Source organism: Dicentrarchus labrax, unplaced genomic scaffold, assembly GCF_905237075.1.
Source record: "Dicentrarchus labrax unplaced genomic scaffold, dlabrax2021, whole genome shotgun sequence".
In the NCBI taxonomy this organism is placed as follows: Eukaryota; Metazoa; Chordata; class Actinopteri; family Moronidae; genus Dicentrarchus; species Dicentrarchus labrax.
The window spans coordinates 11,423,634-11,444,528 of record NW_026136713.1 but is presented as its reverse complement, the minus strand read 5'-3'; the positions used below and the strand labels follow the sequence as shown (position 1 = coordinate 11,444,528).

Below are 20,895 nucleotides of genomic sequence, written 5' to 3'. Positions count from 1 at the left end.
ACGACCTGAGATGATTTCAGTTTTGCACCATAACTTACCATAATTGAATAAAAAAAATAATATAGGCCATGCACACACACAGGAGTTTAATGTAATTCATGACTTTTGACAAGTGCTTTCACAGAAACATTAATATCTTCCAACATTGCATTTCTTTACATTCACAAAGGTCCAACAGTAAGCAGCTGGACTGTACAAATACTGATTAAACAGTTATCCCTACTCTGCCAAGAGTATCTGAACAATATCTGCACATCTGCATTAAAAGCATGCCCAGCGTTGAATAAATGGCACCAAATACTAGTCTTGGTTTTATAGTTAAATATTTTTGCCATGGCAAGGTAACGTCACATGAACATGTCATGACAATGACAAAATCACCTGATTTTTATGAGGGAAAAAAAGATGTTTTATTGTGGGTCAACCAAACCTATAAAGAGCTAAGATGCAACAGTCTAATCCATTTGTATTTCCTATGTTATGCACACAATACTAGCTGACTAATCAGATGGCAAAAGGATACAGGATTGTTGGAGCGACTTTATTACACTTCTCCTGTGTTGTCAATTATTTGCTCGGTAGATTATGTCAGTCAGAAGTTCAACTAAGGGTTCAACTAAGGCATCAGGTAGTTGTTTAAACCTAAGGACACTACAACTATCATGAACCATAAACACCAATTTTATGGCTCTGGAATCAGGTGAATGGTTGTCCATGGTTGTCAACCTTTAACCTCAAGCTATCAAACCAAACCAATCATGTAGCCTCCGTTTCTGATTAAACCCACAGCAAGAATACAACTAAAAGCAAACGTTGTCACCTCCAAAAAAATCTCCAAAAAAACGTTCAGAAAAAAATAAATACATTTTACTTAAATGAAAAATTACAAACCATTTAAAAAAAATTGCACCACACAAATTAAGCATAAATTAGAAAAATCGCATTATTTTATACAAACAGGTGTTTCAGATGGTGGTATGGCATAGGCAGAGAAAAGAAGGGTGCTCTGCCTGAGGATCAAAGGTTTGAACTAACCCACTCCACATACCAAAAGGTTGTTGACAGACATGCATCTGATTACAGGTTTGACTAAATTAAAATATATTTTTACAAAATGTTCACTATGAGTGGCTTTGTACATTCCTCTGTGTAAGAGCTGAAATAACGCAAAAGACTTCATTCTCTAGTTCATGCCTTTCAGTATTTGTTTCTGTGCTTGTTGTTTATCGCTGTCGCCTGTGCTGTCGAGCACACCCTCTTGTGGGTTGGAGCATGTAAACTGCACAAAGGTTAACTTAAAAAAAAAGATTGTGTCTATTAGAAAAGGAACCAAGAGTGAGGGATATTTAGATAAGTCAATAGAGCAATTTATATGAATCTGATCTGTGGTGCTTCCACTTTCTTATTAGTTTGACTGGCTGATTTAAGTCAGTTAAAATGTAACACTGTGCTGGGCTGCTGTTTTATGTGATTGGAAAAGAGAATTATGCTAAGAAGAATTTTCTCTCTTATGTTCTTATGATAATTGATTGAATTTTGGATGTGCAAATTATCCTGAACACGCTTTCATCCAGTCATTGAATGTGCGCTGTGTTTGACCATTTAGCCCTTGTTCACCTGCTAATGGCAGAACAGTGGATATAAATTATAGTACTGATCTACTTGATCTAGTCCTCAGTTGCATATAGTACTATTTCATGATAGGTAAAAACAGAATTTCTAATAATGAACCTAGCTGGTTAATATTAGATCACGAATCAGTAGCACGTGTTCAACTGACTTTCCATTTTGCCAAAATAATTTGCATAAATACCCACAATATAGATAGGTTTCTCCTTCAGACTTGGAAGTTGGAGCTTGAAATTACTAAAATTTTTAAATTATTAAAAGATCACAAGTGTCAAATGTACAGCTGAGTAGCAATAATCTATGCTTCTTTTGTGGCAGGAACATTCTGAACTAGAAGCCACAAAGTCATAGGAAACACATCAGACTAAATATAGCAAACTTGATGGTGTTAAAAGATAAACACATCTCTTGCTCACAATCTGAAATACTGCTAAAACCCTTTCCTCTCGAACCACACCACCTTACTACATTCGACAAGAACTCTAAGTTTGTCCCTCTCAGTTCCTCCGCTTGTTTCAGTTAAGGAGAAAAAGGAAGAGAACAACACACAAATGTGTTCCTCCTGCGCCGCTAACTCGCTTAAGAAACAGTGGAAGTGTAGGTTATGTCTACATATACTGAAATAGTACTAATACTAATTCCCCAACTAACTTTTATATGAGAGTATGCAGCACAATTAAAACAAAGTCATTTTTATCATTGCATTAAAGACCTTTAGACCTTTTATAATTTTTGCATTTTAACACCCTGGGATAAATTATCTTAAAAGATCACACCGTTTTGTAACACTGAGAGCTTTTGCCTGAGAAAAAGCAGAAGTGTTTACATCATGGAAACACATTCGTGCACACTGTGAACTTCCTGCAAGAAATTTGTCTACCAACGTAATTTTGGGTTAGAGAACCAAAGACGGGCAGCCCGGCTGAATATGAGATTAACTCCCACTCATTGCATCTAACCTTTAATAAATCTACCAGAGCAAGAGCAGACTAGTTTATTTTTTTATATACTCTGACCCTCAACTCATCCATCCACATCTGTTTAATAAATAATAATCTGGATTTAAGTATGCAAACTTTATTACCTAAATAGCCATTTTAGATGACGTGCGCAGACAGATGATGGACCAAAATAAATGTATGCCACTTTTTCAGACCACTGAACTGTTTATGTCTGCCAGTCAACGTAGAGTAATAAAACTAAATATACTGTAAAGATATACTGTAAAGTTATTCTTAAAATCATGTTATATCATTATTGCAAGTTTACAGGGTTTAAACAATGAAATAAAAGTAAATAGACTCATAAATCAGTTAAACAAGGAAGTACAACATAAAGATAAAAAGAGAGGGAAAAAATTGTAGTATAATTGTTTTTATATAGACAGATGAAACAGATGCTTTGATGTCCAGTCATCATTAGTATAGTAAAGGTGATGACAAATAATATCTATGAGCTCTGATGGCTTATATTTTTCCTATTGGAAATGATAATAAATTAGGGTGAAAGACCTTTAAGCATCTAAAGACATCTCCTCCGTCTGCCTTCATGGATTCAGTCTTTGTAATAAAAACTCTGAGCACTCTGAATCACCTGCCTTTACGGACCTGGGAGTACACACAATCATCTGCTGTTGGTTCGACAGCCTGCCGAGGTCGCTCTGAAAACTTGACTTGGCCGTACTCCACCTCAACCTCTGCCCTCTGCTGCGTCTGCCTCCCCTGCCGCTGCATGATCCTGACATCAGCATACGTTAGCTCCTGATCATCCTCTTGTTCTGAGGAGTAAAAGGAGATTTTCCACAAATATATCATACTTACAACTAGAGACACTCAGTGGATTGTTGAAAAGAACAATTTGACATTTTGACATGTATTTACTTTCTCGCCGAGGATGAGAAGACAATCTTCTCATCTAACTCCCGGCAAGAAAGCGAGTAAGTGTGCTGCACAAAATGTCAAATTATTCTTTTAATCTATAAATAGAGCAAAACAACTCTGAAAGGAGTGATGGTTCAGAAAAAGAAAGTTTTGTTTACTACCTTTAGGTTTGTTGTTTTGCTTTTTCATATGAACAGAGACAACTGCCACCCCGACCACAAGCAGAATTATCAGTGCAGAGAGTACGCCGGCCAGAATAGGCCAGTTTGCTGTTTGAATAATAAAAGACAAAAGAGACACACAGATCTATAAGTTTTCCAACATTACAGGTGTTTTTATGGAGACTGACAAAGAATGGAAAATGACTAATGAATCCATTGCAGTTGGTTTGATTTCACTTACTAATGTACCATTGGTCATCTGTGCTGGAAGAAGTCACAGTTTGATTGGAGGATGAAATATTAGTGGGGGGTTTAATTGACACCGGGATGCCAGTCTCCTTACCCACAGTAGTGTCTTTACTCGTGGTTGGCTCAATACACTGTATGTCACTGGCTTCAAGCACCCACTCTGATATGTTTGTCCCATTAGTTAAGGTGCAGTTGATGAAAAGGCCTATGGGAAAGAAACAGAGCAATCACTGATGCACAGAGTGATCATAATCAGTATCATAATTATCAAACTGTTTTCTACTCGTGTTCTCACTCACATTTCCTCGCTTCTTTTGAGACACTACTGATGTGATTCCTGACTGAGCAGACCAGTTGTCCTGAGACATTTGGTTTCAGAGTGATGGTGTTAGTCTCATTATTTCCAGAGAGGAGCTGAGTGTCTGTCAGTGTGTGTCCATCCAGAGTCCAGCTGTACTGAGGACTGTCCCCTCCCTCAGAGGAACAGGACACCCTCGTCTCTCCCTGGGACAGACACTCAGAGACCAGCAGGACAGAGGACACAGGAGCTGAAGGAAACACACTCAGATGAATTTTGATATTAACAGAATCTTTGTCATTATATAAAGCTTATAATACAAAATAGACATACAATAAATATATACAGATATACTTCATATAGAAGAAGAGAAATGCTGTATGTAGTTTAACAATATAATATGATAGTTAATATTACTAAATTCCCTAGTAGGCAAAACTAGTTTTTTTTTACCTTGAATGATCAACTGTAGAGTCTGTGGCTCTGATGTGCTTCCATTTGAATCAGAGATTATGAGAGTGTATTCACCACCATCAGTCCTGCTCAGGTTGTTGATCCTAAATGTCCCATCAGTGGGAGTAAATGAAGATCTGTCTGCTATCAGAATAAACACTGTCCTGTTCTTACCCCCTCTGAGTATTGATGTTTTGTTCTTTAACCATTCGTATCTAAATATTTCTGAGGCACTGTCCATCAGCTGGAGGACCACAGTTCCTCCCAAAGCTCCATAACACTGACTTCCATTATTCTTTCTGCCATCACAGTAGGTTTCCACACCTGGAAATTAAAAAAATAAATGAAATTTAAAAATGTAAATATCACTCTTTTGATCATTTGATTTACAAATGAATTTACAAAATGTGACTATGACAATAATTTGGTCATATGCAAATACTGATCGAAACAAATAAGTTTGGTTCAAATGTGTCTCTCTCCAACCACACTATGAAAACAAGCTTTTATTGTTGTGCAGCTGAGTGTTACACAGGTCTGTGGCAGATGTATTTAGCATTTTTTAGTTTACTAAGATAACCTTATCCAGTCATTGCAAACTTGTACTGTGTTTTTTTCACACCTAATAAACTTTATTTAAAATTATTAGCAGAGATACTAAATTATATTTGGGAAGAGTCTATGAAAGGATCAACAAGATATTGAGAGTAGTTCAACCCTTTTTTTAAATAGTTTTATAGTTATTCCATTAAAAAAAAATATTCAATACAGGCACGATATTAGGGCTGAACAATTAATCAAAATGTTATCAAAATCATAATATGGCCAAGTGCAATGTAAAAATAATAAAGGTAAAATGTTCGTCAAAACAGCATTATTATGTACTGTAGTACAAATGTTGTTCACCAGATAAAAAAAATTTTTGTTTGGTGCAGACCCCTCCAAAACTTCACATCATCACGATTTTTTCAGTGAAAATTAAATTTGTGATGCAAAAATTATCCACACTAATAACCCTGCATGATATAACTGCAATGAAATGATACAATGTCATTCAGTGTTATCTTAAACTTTGGACTGATTTAAGAAGAAAATAAGGTTTGTATCTTAACTATCTTAAAAAGAAAGCTTCCGATCCTTAGAAAAGTTCAAAAAACAGTTAAAAGTTCAAATAACAGTCAATTGTTTCTTTATCTGAATATCTTATTTCTTAATCTTTTATCTTGATTTATCAACAAAAGTGGTCATTTCTTCAGAACCATCAGGTGGTTTCCAGCTTGCAGTGCATTACACATCACTGAGGAGAACGTCGATACTAAACTTATGACTATACCTGAAGCCAATAGCTACAAAGAAAAGTGAGAGCTGCAGAAGATTTTATTCACATTATAATAACTCCAATATTAATATGTGTTATTAGCGTCATAAGTTAAACAGCTCACCATGAGAGACTCCGAGTAGCATCAGCAACAGTCCAATCACAACTTCCATGTCTCCTCAGAGTTCAGCCTCTGTTGACCCCGTTAGCAGCTTCCAGACAAACTTTCTACTTCATCCCAAAACAAAAAGGCACATCTTACACTGAGCAGCCTGAAATGTGTCCTGAAACGTGATCAGCCTCAGAGGAAAACGTGTGAAACCTTTGACCAAACGGAGCGACGTTGTATTCATCTTTTTATAGGCAGAAAGGAGAAAAGGAAGTGATGTCAGTTTCACTTCCCTTTAAGACCAGACCAAGAGGGCCACATGGGTGTGATGGACTGAGTGGAAGAAAGGGAAACATTCCTCCTTCATACTGAAAGAGGATTTGAGACCGACAGCTGACATTTATAAGATCCATGTTATTATACATATTAACAGAGGAATTATTTAAAAAATAAAAGACTTATGACTTGAAGTCTCTCCATCTCATTTCTGACTAAATAAGCATATGATACATCTTTTTTCTGATCTCCCAATGAACGATGAGTTAGAGTTAATCAGAATTCACAGCCTGAGATGTTGTTTCAACCTCTCAAACTGGTCCTAACAGCGAAGCATTATAAGAGCATGTTGTGGTTATTTACACACACCAGACTGTAGATTCAATTCTGGTTTTAGAGTGAAGAATTAGTCTAAATTTCAATAAAATGTGTATAAAATTGACAATAAGAAGGGCTGAGTGAAGTAACATAAAACTAGCAGAGGAATCTAATGTGTCAGTGTGGTCAGTTTTGAAATGTTCTATTGCCAGAGGAGGAAGTGTGAAAGGCAACATCAGGTAGACAAATGGCCCAAAAAACAAAAACAACAAGCTCTGAGTAGAAATAAAATAATAATTAAAAAAAAACAACTAAATAAACTACCCAAAATAAAAAAAGTTAAAATTCTAAACATAACTTCTCGACAACACAAGAAAAAACAGGAGAAAGGGGAATGTAACAAAAATGGCAGCTCTCCCCTACAGGGCTTCCTGGCAAAGAATTAAAAGTAGTTGAACAGCAAACCCTTTTTGGCCTTAATCATACATTACCAGACAATAGAGCTCTGGACCAGGTCCTGACAAAGCAGCTCACACTACACCTCACTCTGGGTGTACGCAGGCAGCAGGAGTCATCAAGGAGAGTTAGTAATGCAGCTCCTCAGCCTGTAACACCCCCCGCTGGACTGTGATTGGCTGCAGGACCCCCGGATGTGAACATTTGATGGTATTTGATGAAAAACTATGCATTTTCATGTAATTATTACTATGATCATTATAATAAATTCACACAGGTTGTACTTTTTCACATTACACTCAGACATTAGCAAAGAAAAGTGAAACAAATATGCTCACTGACCAAGTAAACCTAAAGTCAGGATTAGAATTTATTTATGTTTTGATATATTTGATCTGTAACGAACAAATTCAACAAACGTATTTCTGATTCTTATTCTTGAAATATAACTAAATATTATTTCTAGAGCAGCAATAGAACAATTTACAACAGCAAAGTCACTAAACTCAGCAATTTAGATAATATTCCTGACATCAAACACACACACACAGTCAGTATCAGTCCTCTCGAGTTTGTAGCAAGCTGAGATAAACAGTTAGACCAAATACAGAGAGCTTTCCTTTGAGCTTGTTCCTAACAATTAAGACTATTACACTGAGGTTGTAACAACAAAGCAGGTGGAAATGTCGCTTTTATACTTTTTTTAAATCTGATTTGTCGTCAACTGGAGTAAACTGCACTACTGCCTGTGTGTGTGTGTGTGTGTGTGTGTGTGTGAGTGTGTGTGAGTGTGTGTTTTCATTTTCTCTCGCTCGGACGCTGTGAATAAGCACTGAGGCGCAGTGGACATAACATGATGATTGTTATGAAGAATGATGATCAGGGTTTGGTGGTGCCTTACGCACAGCGCGTTATTTGGCTACTATGGGTCTTCGTAATATCTGAGATTGGTATACTCTTTGTTCTTTAGAGAAAAAAACAGCCTGCAGTCAGAGAATTAGTCCCAAGGTAATAAATGATGTAATATTCAGACTGTGCAGTTAGCCCGCAGTAAAGCTCAAAATGTCTCTGAAGTGTTCCTGGTTTGAAGCCCAGCTCTACAATTCCTCGTCTTCCTCCTCTCTTTCTCCCTCTCTGTCGACTTGTTAGATTGTGTCGCCCTCTACTGGCAACTCTTAATTAAAGGCAAACGCTCTCAAATACTTTCCGACTTTGCACTTGAAGAAATGAAACACTCAGTATATACTGAGGAAGAGTGTTTGAATAAAGCCTCTTAAGGTCAGTTACAGCTGTATGGCTGCTTATTATAGATCATTACATTTCCAGAGTGTTTACATGTTTTCAACAGGCAGATTTACTGAATGCAGAATTACCCATAAACAACCTCACTCCTACTAATATCCATATATCTATGCGTATTACAATGAGTGCGGAAGTTGTATTGAATTCTCAGCAGCCATTAAAAGAGCAGTTCATGATCAAAAGGTCAACAAAAAGGTAGCTTATCTAAACGGACAGATGACACATGATTGATTGACAGTTTAATACATAACAACACCAGAACACCACTAAGTCAAAGCTCTTACTCTTAAATGCTTTACATTATTACACTAAAGAAAAACTGATTTATAGGCCTATTTTTAATGATTTGACAAAAACTCAAAATTATTATTTACATAATATTTACTTAGTTAAACTCTTCAATCATATATGTGAATATGTCAACAATTTGTATGGCATAAAATTAAGGTTTAGCATTCAACACACAATGTTAAAGACAACTTTAGATGCAATGTATTTTTTAAATATACGTAGCTACTCAGACAAATACAGATACAATAGTGAAAACAATTTCTCTCCAGAACTTTAACTTTTCTCTTTTAAGAAACATATCACAAATATATAATATTATAAAAAGAGTCAGACAGCTCCACCAACACAATACATAACCTTTGTTCTATCTTATTTTCCACGCTGATACAAATGCAGAAAACACTCACAGACCTTTTTATGATATTCATAGTGAGCTGCTAAGAAGTGAATCTGAGAAGAATAAAAACAGAAGAGTTTCTGCTCTAAACTCTATTTTCACGTCCATAAAGACACATGACCAATCACAGCAGGTGAGAGGCGACAGAAAGTTAAAGTTCAGATGCAGAACTTCTCATTTCAACCATTATAACAGAGTTCTCTTGATGTTCCCTCTTTCGAGAGACGGCAGAGCCTTCAGCTTTCTCGTATTTCTTCTTCTTCCAGACAAAATAAACAGCAATCCCACTCAATATAAGAATCACCACAGCTGCTCGTGAACCAAATATGAGTATGGAGCGATCTGTTCAGATAAAGAAATACAAAAATACATGTCGTGCATGTTAGTGCTCTGACAGGAGAGTTATTCCTTACTTAAGTACCATGAGTCGTCTGTGCTGGAATAAGCCACAGATTGATTGGAGGATGGGATTTTAGTGGGGGGTTTAACTGACACCATGATGCCAGTCTCCTTACCCACAGTAGTGTATTTACTCGTGGTTGGCTCAATACACTGGATGTCACTGGCTTCAAGCACCCACTCTGATATGTTTGTCCCATTAGTTAAGGTGCAGTTGATGAAAAAGCCTATGGGAAAGAAACAGATCAATCACTGATGCACAGAGTGATCATAATCAGTGTCATAATTATCAAACTGTTTTCTACTCGTGTTCTCACTCACATTTCCTCGCTTCTTTTGAGACACTACTGATGTGATTCCTGACTGAGCAGACCAGTTGTCCTGAGACGTCTGGTTTCAGAGTGATGTTGTTAGTCTCATTATTTCCAGAGAGGAGCTGAGTGTCTGTCAGTGTGTGTCCATCCAGAGTCCAGCTGTACTGAGGACTGTCTCCTCCCTCAGAGGAACAGGACACCCTCGTCTCTCCCTGGGACAGACACTCAGAGACCAGCAGGACAGAGGACACAGGAGCTGAAGGTAACACACTCGGATTAATTTTGATATTAAAAGAATCTTTGTCATTATATACAGTAGATATATATAGTTTTGGCAATAAAATATAACATGTATTTCTTTGAATATTAGTAAATTTCCCTGTAGACAAAATTATTTTTTACCTTGAATGATCAACTGTAGAGTCTGTGGCACTGATATGCTTCCATTTGAATCAGAGATCATGAGAGTATATTCACCTCCATCAGTCCTGCTCAGGTTGTTGATCCTAAATGTTCCATCAGTGGGAGTAAATGAAGATCTGTCTGGTATCAGAATAAACACTGCCCTGTTCTTACCCCCTCTGAGTATTGATGTTTTGTTCTTTAACCATTCGTATCTAAATATTTCTGAGGCACTGTCCATCAGCTGGAGGACCACAGTTCCTCCCAAAGCTCCATAACACTGAGCTCCATTATTCTTTCTGCCATCACAGTAGGTTTCCACACCTGGAAATTAAACAATTAAAAATTAATAAAATAATTTAAATATAACTCTTTTCATAATTGCTCAACAATTGAATTTACAAAAGTCATGACCATGACAATATTTTGGCCTTATGTAACAATCGATCTAAACAAATAACAGTGGTTTGGTTCAGCTGTGTCTCTCTCTGACCACACTGTGAAAACAGACTTTATTGTTAGAGCTGAATGTTACACGACAAAACATTTCAGTTTTAGCTATAGGTTTAGTCATTATAAACTGATGATGTGTTTTTTCACACCTACAGAACTTTATTTTAAATTATAGCACAGATCACAACTTTTCTAGTGATACTGAATTATAGTTCATGCTGTATTTGGAAAAAATCTATAAAATTATCAACAAAATATCGAGAGAAGTCCAGCCTTAGTCAGTTTACAGTTATTCTATTATGGTACAATGTTATGCAGTGTTATCTTAAACCATGAAGTGACTTCAGGTTTCACAGGATTAATTAAATATCTGAACAGTCTGGGATCCTAAAAGTATAATTTAATAGATTCATTCATAAAAAAGTGGAAGTTCATACTTGTGACGTGAAACCAATCTCTGGATTTGCCTAAATTGATTAAAAAACATCCTTAGAAAAGTTCAAATAAGAGTTTCAATCTGCAGCATTTATCTGCCATCAGTCAGTAAGTTAACAGTAAGTAAACAATTTAGTCATTCCTACTAAATCAGTAGGAAACAGTGGGTTTGCTGTAACTGTTTCTCTCAGACCACAGTTTGCAAACAGGAAGTTATTCTTGTGTAGCTGAGAATTACACAGGCCTGTGAGCAGTGGTGGAATGTAAGTACGGAAAAATACACCAGATAAAGCATCATAGATTCATGGCAGTCAATTGAACATTATATTTAATTATATTCAATAAAATTATATTGAATTAATTTACACTGATAACATTAGGACCACCTGGGCACCCTGGTGGTCATAATGTTGTGCAGCCCCATACCAACAAACTGTGATGCACTGTTTATTCTGACACCTTTCTATCAGAACCCGCATGAACTTTTTCAGCAGTTTGAGCTACAGTAGCTCGTCTATTGGATCGAAACACACGGGCCAGCCTTCACTCCCCACGTGCATTAATGAGACATACTTGTCACCGTGATGCCAGTCTCCTTACCCACAGTAGTGTCTTTACTCGTGGTTGGCTCAATACACTGAATGTCACTGGCTTCAAGCACCCACTCTGATATGTTTGTCCCATTAGTTAAGGTGCAGTTGATGAAAAGGCCTATGGGAAAGAAAAAGAGCAATCACTGATGCAGAGAGTGATCATTATCAGTGTCATAATTATCAAACTGTTTTCTACTCGTGTCCTCCCTCACATTTCCTCGCTTCTTTTGAGACACTACTAATGTGATTCCTGACTGAGCAGACCAGTTGTCCTGAGACGTCTGGTTTCAGAGTGATGTTGTTAGTCTCATTATTTCCAGAGAGGAGCTGAGTGTCTGTCAGTGTGTGTCCATCCTGAGTCCAGCTGTACTGAGGACTGTCTCCTCCCTCAGAGGAACAGGACACCCTCGTCTCACCCTGGGACAGACACTCAGAGACCAGCAGGACAGAGGACACAGGAGCTGAAGGAAACACACTCGGATGACTTTTGATATTAACAGAATCTTTGTCATTATATAAAGCTTATAATACAAAATAGACATACAATATATACAGATATACTTCATATAGAAGAAGAGAAATGCTGTATGTAGTTTAACAATATAATATGATAGTTAATATTACTAAATTCCCTAGTAGGCAAACTAGTTTTTTTTTTACCTTGAATGATCAACTGTAGAGTCTGTGGCTTTGATGTGCGTCCATTTGAATAAGAGATTATGAGACTGTATTCACCTCCATCAGTCCTGCTCAGGTTGTTGATCCTAAATGTTCCATCACTGGGAGTAAATGAAGATCTGTTTGCCATCGGAATAAACATTGCCCTGTTCTTACCCCCTCTGAGTATTGATGTTGCTTTGTTTTTGAATTCGTATCTATATATTTCTGAGGCACTGTCCATCAGCTGGAGGACAACAGTTCCTCCCAAAGCTCCATAACACTGAGTTCCATTATTCTTTCTGCCATCACAGTAGGTTTCCAAACCTGGAAAATAAATGAAATTTAAAAAAGTAAATATAACTCTTTTGATCATATGATTTACAAATGAATTTACAAAGTGTGACTATGACAATAATTTGGTCATATGCAAATACTGATCGAAACAAATAAGTTTGGTTCAAATGTGTCTCTCTCCAACCACACTATGAAAACAAGCTTTTATTGTTTTGCAGCTGAGTGTTACACAGGTCTGTGGCAGATGTATTTAGCATTTTTTAGTTTACTAAGATAACCTTATCCAGTCATTGCAAACTTGTACTGTTTTTTTCATACCTGATAAATTTTATTTAAAATTATTAGCAGAGATACTAAATTATATTTCAAGCTGTATTTGGGAAGAGTCTATGAAAGGATCAACAAGATATTGAGAGTAGTTCAACCCTTTTTTAAAATAGTTTTATAGTTATTCCATTAAAAAAAATATTCAATACAGGCACGATATTAGGGCTGAACAATTAATCAAAATATTATCGCAATCATAATGTGGCCAAGTGCAATGTAAAAATAATAAAGGTGAAATGTTCGTCAAAACAGCATTATTATGTACTGTAGTACAAATGTTGTTCTCCAGATAAAAAAAATGTTTGTTTGGTGCAGACCCCTCCAAAAATTCACATCATCACGATTTTTTCAGCGAAAATTAAATTTGTGATGCAAAAATTATCCACACTAAAAACCCTGCATGACATAACTGCAATGAAAGGATACAATGTCATTCAGTGTTATCTTAAACTTTTGACGGATTTAAGAAGAAAATAAGGTTTTTATCTTAACTATCTTAAAAAGAAAGCTTCCGATCCTTAGAAAAGTTCAAATAACAGTTAAAAACTGCTGTTTGTCAATTGATTCTTTATCTGAATATCTTATTTCTTAATCTTATATCTTGATTTATCAACAAAAATGGTCATTTCTTCAGAACCATCAGGTGGTTTCCAGCTTGCAGTGCATTACACATCACTGAGAAGAACGTCGATACTAAACTTATGACTATACCTGAAGCCAATAGCTACAAAGAAAAGTGAGAGCTGCAGAAGATTTTATTCACATTATAATAAATCCAATATTAATATTTGTTATTAGCGTCATAAGTTAAACAGCTCACCATGAGAGACTCCGAGTAGCATCAGCAACAGTCCAATCACAACTTCCATATCTCCTCAGAGTTCAGCCTCTGTTGACCCCGTCAGCAGCTTCCAGACAAACTTTCTACTTCATCCCAAAACAAAAAGGCACATTTTACACTGAGCAGCCTGAAATGTGTCCTGAAACGTGATCAGCCTTAGAGGAAAACGTGTGAAACCTTTGACCAAATGGAGCGACGTTGTATTCATCTTTTTATAGGCAGAAAAGAGAAAAGGAAGTGATGTCAGTTTCACTTCCCTTTAAGACCAGACCAAGAGGGCCACATGGGTGTGATGGACTGAGTGGCAGAAAGGGAAACATTCCTCCTTCATACTGAAAGAGGATTTGAGACCGACAGCTGACATTTATAAGATCCATGTTATTATGCATATTAACAGAGGAATTATTTAAAAAGATAAAAGACTTATGACTTGAAGTCTCTCCATCTCATTTCTGACTAAATAAGCATATGATACATCTTTTTTCTGATCTCCCAATGAACGATGAGTTAGAGTTCATCAGAATTCACAGCCTGAGATGTTGTTTCAACCTCTCAAACTGGTCCTAACAGCGAAGCATTATAAGAGCATGTTGTGGTTATTTACACACACACCAGACTGTAGATTAAATTCTGGTTTTAGAGTGAATAATTAGTCTAAATTTCAATAAAATGTGTATAAAATTGACAATAAGAAGGGCTGAGTGAAGCAACATAAAACTAGCAGAGGAATCTAATGTGTCAGTGTGGTCAGTTTTGAAATGTTCTATTGCCAGAGGAGGAAGTGTGAAAGGCAACATCAGGTAGACACATGGCCCAAAAAACAAAAACAACGAGCTCTGAGTAGAAATAAAATAATAATTTAAAAAAAACAACTAAATAAACTACCCAAAATAAAAAAAAGTTAAAATTCTAAACATAACTTCTCGACAACACAAGAAAAAACAGGAGAAAGGGGAATGTAACAAAAATGGCAGCTCTCCCCTACAGGGCTTCCTGGCAAAGAATTAAAAGTAGTTGAACAGCAAACCCTTTTTGGCCTTAATCATACATTACCAGACAATAGAGCTCTGGACCAGGTCCTGACAAAGCAGCTCACACTACACCTCACTCTGGGTGTACGCAGGCAGCAGGAGTCATCAAGGAGAGTTAGTAATGCAGCTCCTCAGCCTGTAACACCCCCCGCTGGACTGTGATTGGCTGCAGGACCCCCGGATGTGAACATTTGATGGTATTTGATGAAAAACTATGCATTTTCATGTAATTATTACTATGATCATTATAATAAATTCACACAGGTTGTACTTTTTCACATTACACTCAGACATTAGCAAAGAAAAGTGAAACAAATATGCTCACTGACCAAGTAAACCTAAAGTCAGGATTAGAATTTATTTATGTTTTAATATATTTGATCTGTAACGAACAAATTCAACAAACGTATTTCTGATTCTTATTCTTATTCTGAAATATAACTAAATATTATTTCTAGAGCAGCAATAGAACAATTTACAACAGCAAAGTCACTAAACTCAGCAATTTAGATAATATTCCTGACATCAAACACACACACAGTCAGTATCAGTCCTCTCGAGTTTGTAGCAAGCTGAGATAAACAGTTAGACCAAATACAGAGAGCTTTCCTTTGAGCTTGTTCCTAACAATTAAGACTATTACACTAAGGTTGTAACAACAAAGCAGGTGGAAATGTCGCTTTTATACTTTTTTTTAATCTGATTTGTCGTCAACTGGAGTAAACTGCACTACTGCCTGTGTGTGTGTGTGTGTGTGTGTGTGTGTGTGTTAGTGTGTGTTAGTGTGTGTTTTCATTTTCTCTCGCTCTGACGCTGTGAATAAGCACTGAGGCGCAGTGGACATAACATGATGATTGTTATGAAGAATGATGATCAGGGTTTGGTGGTGCCTTACGCACAGCGCGTGATGCGCGTGTACGCAGAGGTGTATTTGTTGCTTTTTGGCTACTATGGGTCTTCGTAATATCTGAGATTGGTATACTCTTTGTTCTTTAGAGAAAAAAACAGCCTGCAGTCAGAGAATTAGTCCCAAGGTAATAAATGATGTAATATTCAGACTGTGCAGTTAGCCCGCAGTAAAGCTCAAAATGTCTCTGAAGTGTTCCTGGTTTGAAGCCCAGCTCTACAATTCCTCGTCTTCCTCCTCTCTTTCTCCCTCTCTGTCGACTTGTTAGATTGTGTCGCCCTCTACTGGCAACTCTTAATTAAAGGCAAACGCTCTCAAATACTTTCCGACTTTGCACTTGAAGAAATGAAACACTCAGTATATACTGAGGAAGAGTGTTTGAATAAAGCCTCTTAAGGTCAGTTACAGCTGTATGGCTGCTTATTATAGGTCATTACATTTCCAGAGTGTTTACATGTTTTCAACAGGCAGATTTACTGAATGCAGAATTACCCATAAACAACCTCACTCCTACTAATATCCATATATCTATGCGTATTACAATGAGTGCGGAAGTTGTATTGAATTCTCAGCAGCCATTAAAAGAGCAGTTCATGATCAAAAGGTCAACAAAAAGGTAGCTTATCTAAACGGACAGATGACACATGATTGATTGACAGTTTAATACATAACAACACCAGAACACCACTAAGTCAAAGCTCTTACTCTTAAATGCTTTACATTATTACACTGAAGAAAAACTGATTTATAGGCCTATTTTTAATGATTTGACAAAAACTCTAAATTATTATTTACATAATATTTACTTAGTTAAACTCTTCAATCATATATGTGAACATGTCAACAATTTGTATGGCATAAAATTAAGGTTTAGCATTCAACACACAATGTTAAAGACAACTTTAGATGCAATGTATTTTTTTAAATATACGTAGCTACTCAGACAAATACAGATACAATAGTGAAAACAATTTCTCTCCAGAACTTTAACTTTTCTCTTTTAAGAAACATATCACAAATATATAATATTATAAAAAGAGTCAGACAGCTCCACCAACACAATACATAACCTTTGTTCTATCTTATTTTCCACGCTGATACAAATGCAGAAAACACTCACAGACCTTTTTATGATATTCATAGTGAGCTGCTAAGAAGTGAATCTGAGAAGAATAAAAACAGAAGAGTTTCTGCTCTAAACTCTATTTTCACGTCCATAAAGACACATGACCAATCACAGCAGGTGAGAGGCGACAGAAAGTTAAAGTTCAGATGCAGAACTTCTCATTTCAACCATTATAACAGAGTTCTCTTGATGTTCCCTCTTTCGACAGACGGCAGAGCCTTCAGCTTTCTCGTATTTCTTCTTCTTCCAGACAAAATAAACAGCAATCCCACTCAATATAAGAATCACCACAGCTGCTCGTGAACCACATATGAGTATGGAGCGATCTGTTCAGATAAAGAAATACAAAAATACATGTCGTGCATGTTAGTGCTCTGACAGGAGTTAACTTAAGTACCATGAGTCATCTGTGCTGGAAGTAGTCACAGATTGATTGGAGGATGGGATTTTAGTGGGGGGTTTAACTGACACCATGATGCCAGTCTCCTTACCCACAGTAGTGTCTTTACTCGTGGTTGGCTCAATACACTGGATGTCACTGGCTTCAAGCACCCACTCTGATATGTTTGTCCCATTAGTTAAGGTGCAGTTGATGAAAAGGCCTATGGGAAAGAAACAGAGCAATCACTGATGCACAGAGTGATCATAATCAGTGTCATAATTATCAAACTGTTTTCTACTCGTGTTCTCACTCACATTTCCTCGCTTCTTTTGAGACACTACTGATGTGATTCCTGACTGAGCAGACCAGTTGTCCTGAGACGTCTGGTTTCAGAGTGATGTTGTTAGTCTCATTATTTCCAGAGAGGAGCTGAGTGTCTGTCAGTGTGTGTCCATCCAGAGTCCAGCTGTACTGAGGACTGTCTCCTCCCTCAGAGGAACAGGACACCCTCGTCTCTCCCTGGGACAGACACTCAGAGACTAGCAGGACAGAGGACACAGGAGCTGAAGGAAACACACTAAGATTAATTTTCATATTAAAATAATCTTGTACATTATATACAGTAGATATATATATATAGTTTAGCAATAAAATATAACATGTATTTCTTTGAATATTACTAAATTCCCCTGTAGACAAAATTATTTTTTACCTTGAATGATCAACTGTAGAGTCTGTGGCTCTGATGTGCGTCCATTTGAATCAGAGATTATGAGAGTATATTCACCTCCATCAGTCCTGCTCAGGTTGTTGATCCTAAATGTTCCATCAGTGGGAGTAAATGAATATCTGTCTGGTATCAGAATAAACACTGTCCTGTTCTTACCCCCTTTGACTATTGATGTTGCTTTGTTTTTGAATTCGTATCTAAATATGTCTGAGGCACTGTCCATCAGCTGGAGGACCACAGTTCCTCCCAAAGCTCCATAACACTGAGTTCCATTATTCTTTCTGCCATCACAGTAGGTTTCCACACCTGGAAATTAAAAAAATGAAAATAAATTAAATAATGTAAATATAACTATTTTCATAATTGTTCAACAATTGAATTTACAAAAGTCATGACCATGACAATATTTTGGCCTTATGTAACAATCGATCTAAACAAATAACAGTGGTTTGGTTCAGCTGTGTCTCTCTCTGACCACACTGTGAAAACAGACTTTATTGTTAGAGCTCAATGTTAAATGACAAAACATTTCAGTTTTAGCTAACAGAGGTATTTCACATTTTTCATCCAGTCATTATAAACTGATGATGTGTTTTTTCACACCTACAGAACTTTATTTTAAATTATAGCACAGATCACAACTTTTCTAGTGATAGTGAATTATAGTTCATGCTGTATTTGGAAAAAATCTGTAAAACGATCCACAAAATATCGAGAGAAGTCCAGCCTTAGTCAATTTACAGTTATTCTATTATGGTACAATGTTATGCAGTGTTATCTTAAACCATGAAGTGACTTCAGGTTTCACAGGATTAATTAAATATCTGAACTGTCTGGGATCCTAAAAGTATAATTTAATAGATTAATTCATAAAAAAGTGGAAGTTCATACTTGTGATGTGAAACCAATCTCTGGATTTGCCTAAATTGATTAAAAAACATCCTTAGAAAAGTTCAAATAAGAGTTTCAATCTGCAGCATTTATCTGCCATCAGTCAGTAAGTTAACAGTAAGTAAACAATTTAGTCATTCCTACTAAATCAGTCGGACCACAGTTTGCAAACAGGAAGTTATTCTTGTGTAGCTGAGAATTACACAGGCCTGTGAGCAGTGGTGGAATGTAAGTACGTAAAAATACACCAGATAAAGCATCATAGATTTATGGCAGTCAATTGAACATTATATTTAATTAAATTCAATAAAATTATATTGAATTAATTTACACTGATAACATTAGGACCACCTGGGCACCCTGGTGGTCATAATGTTGTGCAGCCCCATACCAACAAACTCTGATGCACTGTGTGTTCTGACACCTTTCTATCAGAACCAGCATGAACTTTTTCAGCAGTTTGAGCTACAGTAGCTCGTCTATTGGATCGAAACACACGGGCCAGCCTTCACTCCCCACGTGCATTAATGAGCCTTGGCCACCCATAACCTGCTTTCCCTTCCGTGGACCACTTTTAATAGGTACTACTGACCACTGCAGACCAGGAACATCCCACAAGAGCTGCAGTTTTGGAGATGCTCTGACCCAGTCGTCTAGCCATCACAATTTGGCCCTTGTCAAAATCACTCAAATCCTCATGCTGCCCATTTTTCCTGCTTCTAACACATCAACTGTGAGGAGAACATGTTCATTTGCTGTCTAATATATCCCACCCACTGACAGGTGCCATGATAACCAGATAATCAGTGTTATTCTCTTCACCAGTCAGTGCTCATAATGTTATAGCTGATCAGTGTATGTGTCATGATTCACTGAAGATGATGTCAAACTGTATTTCTTTTTAGTAAACCTTATTCAACAGCTTCATAAAATGTGCCAAATTAAGTTAAACATCTCACCATGAGAGACTCCGAGTATCATCAGCAACAGTCCAATCACAGCCTCCATGTCTCCTCAGTGTTCAGCCTCCGTTGATTCAGTCAGCAGCTTCCAGACAAACCTCTCTACTTCATTTAATAACTAACATGCACATCTGACACCCTGCAGCTTGAAACGTCTTCTCTTAGTGGGTGTTGTAGAAATAGCAGTTAGAGGAAAAAGAGGAAGCTCAGTTAATGTTAACTTGCAAAGCTGCTGACACTAAAAGCTACATAAACAACAAGTTATCTGTCCACTTATCTAACACATAACTATTCTTCAGTTACAGCCATATTGTTGTCTGTTATGAGACAAATATATAATATCACTGAACTTTGCATTTAATCTTGCACTTATCAAACTAACTGAAAAATATAAAAATTAAGAATTTCCTTCTATTTTTGACAGGCAGACCAAAGAAGTTGAATGCTGAAAAACTGTGATGTAACATCAGGACATTTTTATTTCATTATTTTTGTTTTAATTCCATTTTCACTTTGAGGTTACACAGCTTGAATTACTATGAAGATCTTGTAAAACCGAAAGCCTTATTGACAAAACTTCTGTGAAATAACATTATTGATTATGTTTTCACTGTAAAACTTTAAATTCTAAGAGTATATTCTATCACTATCACTTCAGATTGAGTTGTTGATCCTAAACTTTCCACCACTGGGACTAAATGAGGATCTGTTTTTTCTTTTAGATTAGACGCAATTCTGTTCTTTCTCCCACTGACTATTGTTTCTCTTTGTTTAACCACTGGTATCTAAAATACTTTTCTCTGTCTGTCTGTGCAGGAGCAAGAGTTTACTTGTTTTTACTTTTTCAGGTACTTGTATACATTGTAAAAACTCTGTTTCAGTGTCAGCAGTAAGTCCACATTGTCTGCTTCCTCTTAACTCATTTAACTCTTTTAAGACATTTCAGGCTGTTCAGTGTAAGTTGTGCGTGTTAGATATTGCATAAAATAGAGAAGTTGACACATTTTATAC

The 20,895-nt window shown here is 36.6% G+C and overlaps 1 protein-coding gene across 1 annotated transcript in view; it reads right to left on the bottom strand.

The window, feature by feature from the left end:
• Window positions 1–71: 71 nt before the first annotated feature.
• LOC127375175 (hemicentin-1-like) overlaps window positions 72–20,895 on the bottom strand; it is a 58,408-nt gene continuing 37,584 nt past the window's right edge. The window contains 7 exon segments of the mRNA XM_051421047.1: window positions 72–3,406; window positions 3,671–3,778; window positions 3,912–4,124; window positions 9,858–10,106; window positions 10,253–10,576; window positions 17,411–17,521; window positions 17,616–17,864. Coding sequence (XP_051277007.1) covers window positions 3,219–3,406; window positions 3,671–3,778; window positions 3,912–4,124; window positions 9,858–10,106; window positions 10,253–10,576; window positions 17,411–17,521; window positions 17,616–17,864 — 1,442 coding nt within the window. The 3' untranslated portion in view covers window positions 72–3,218.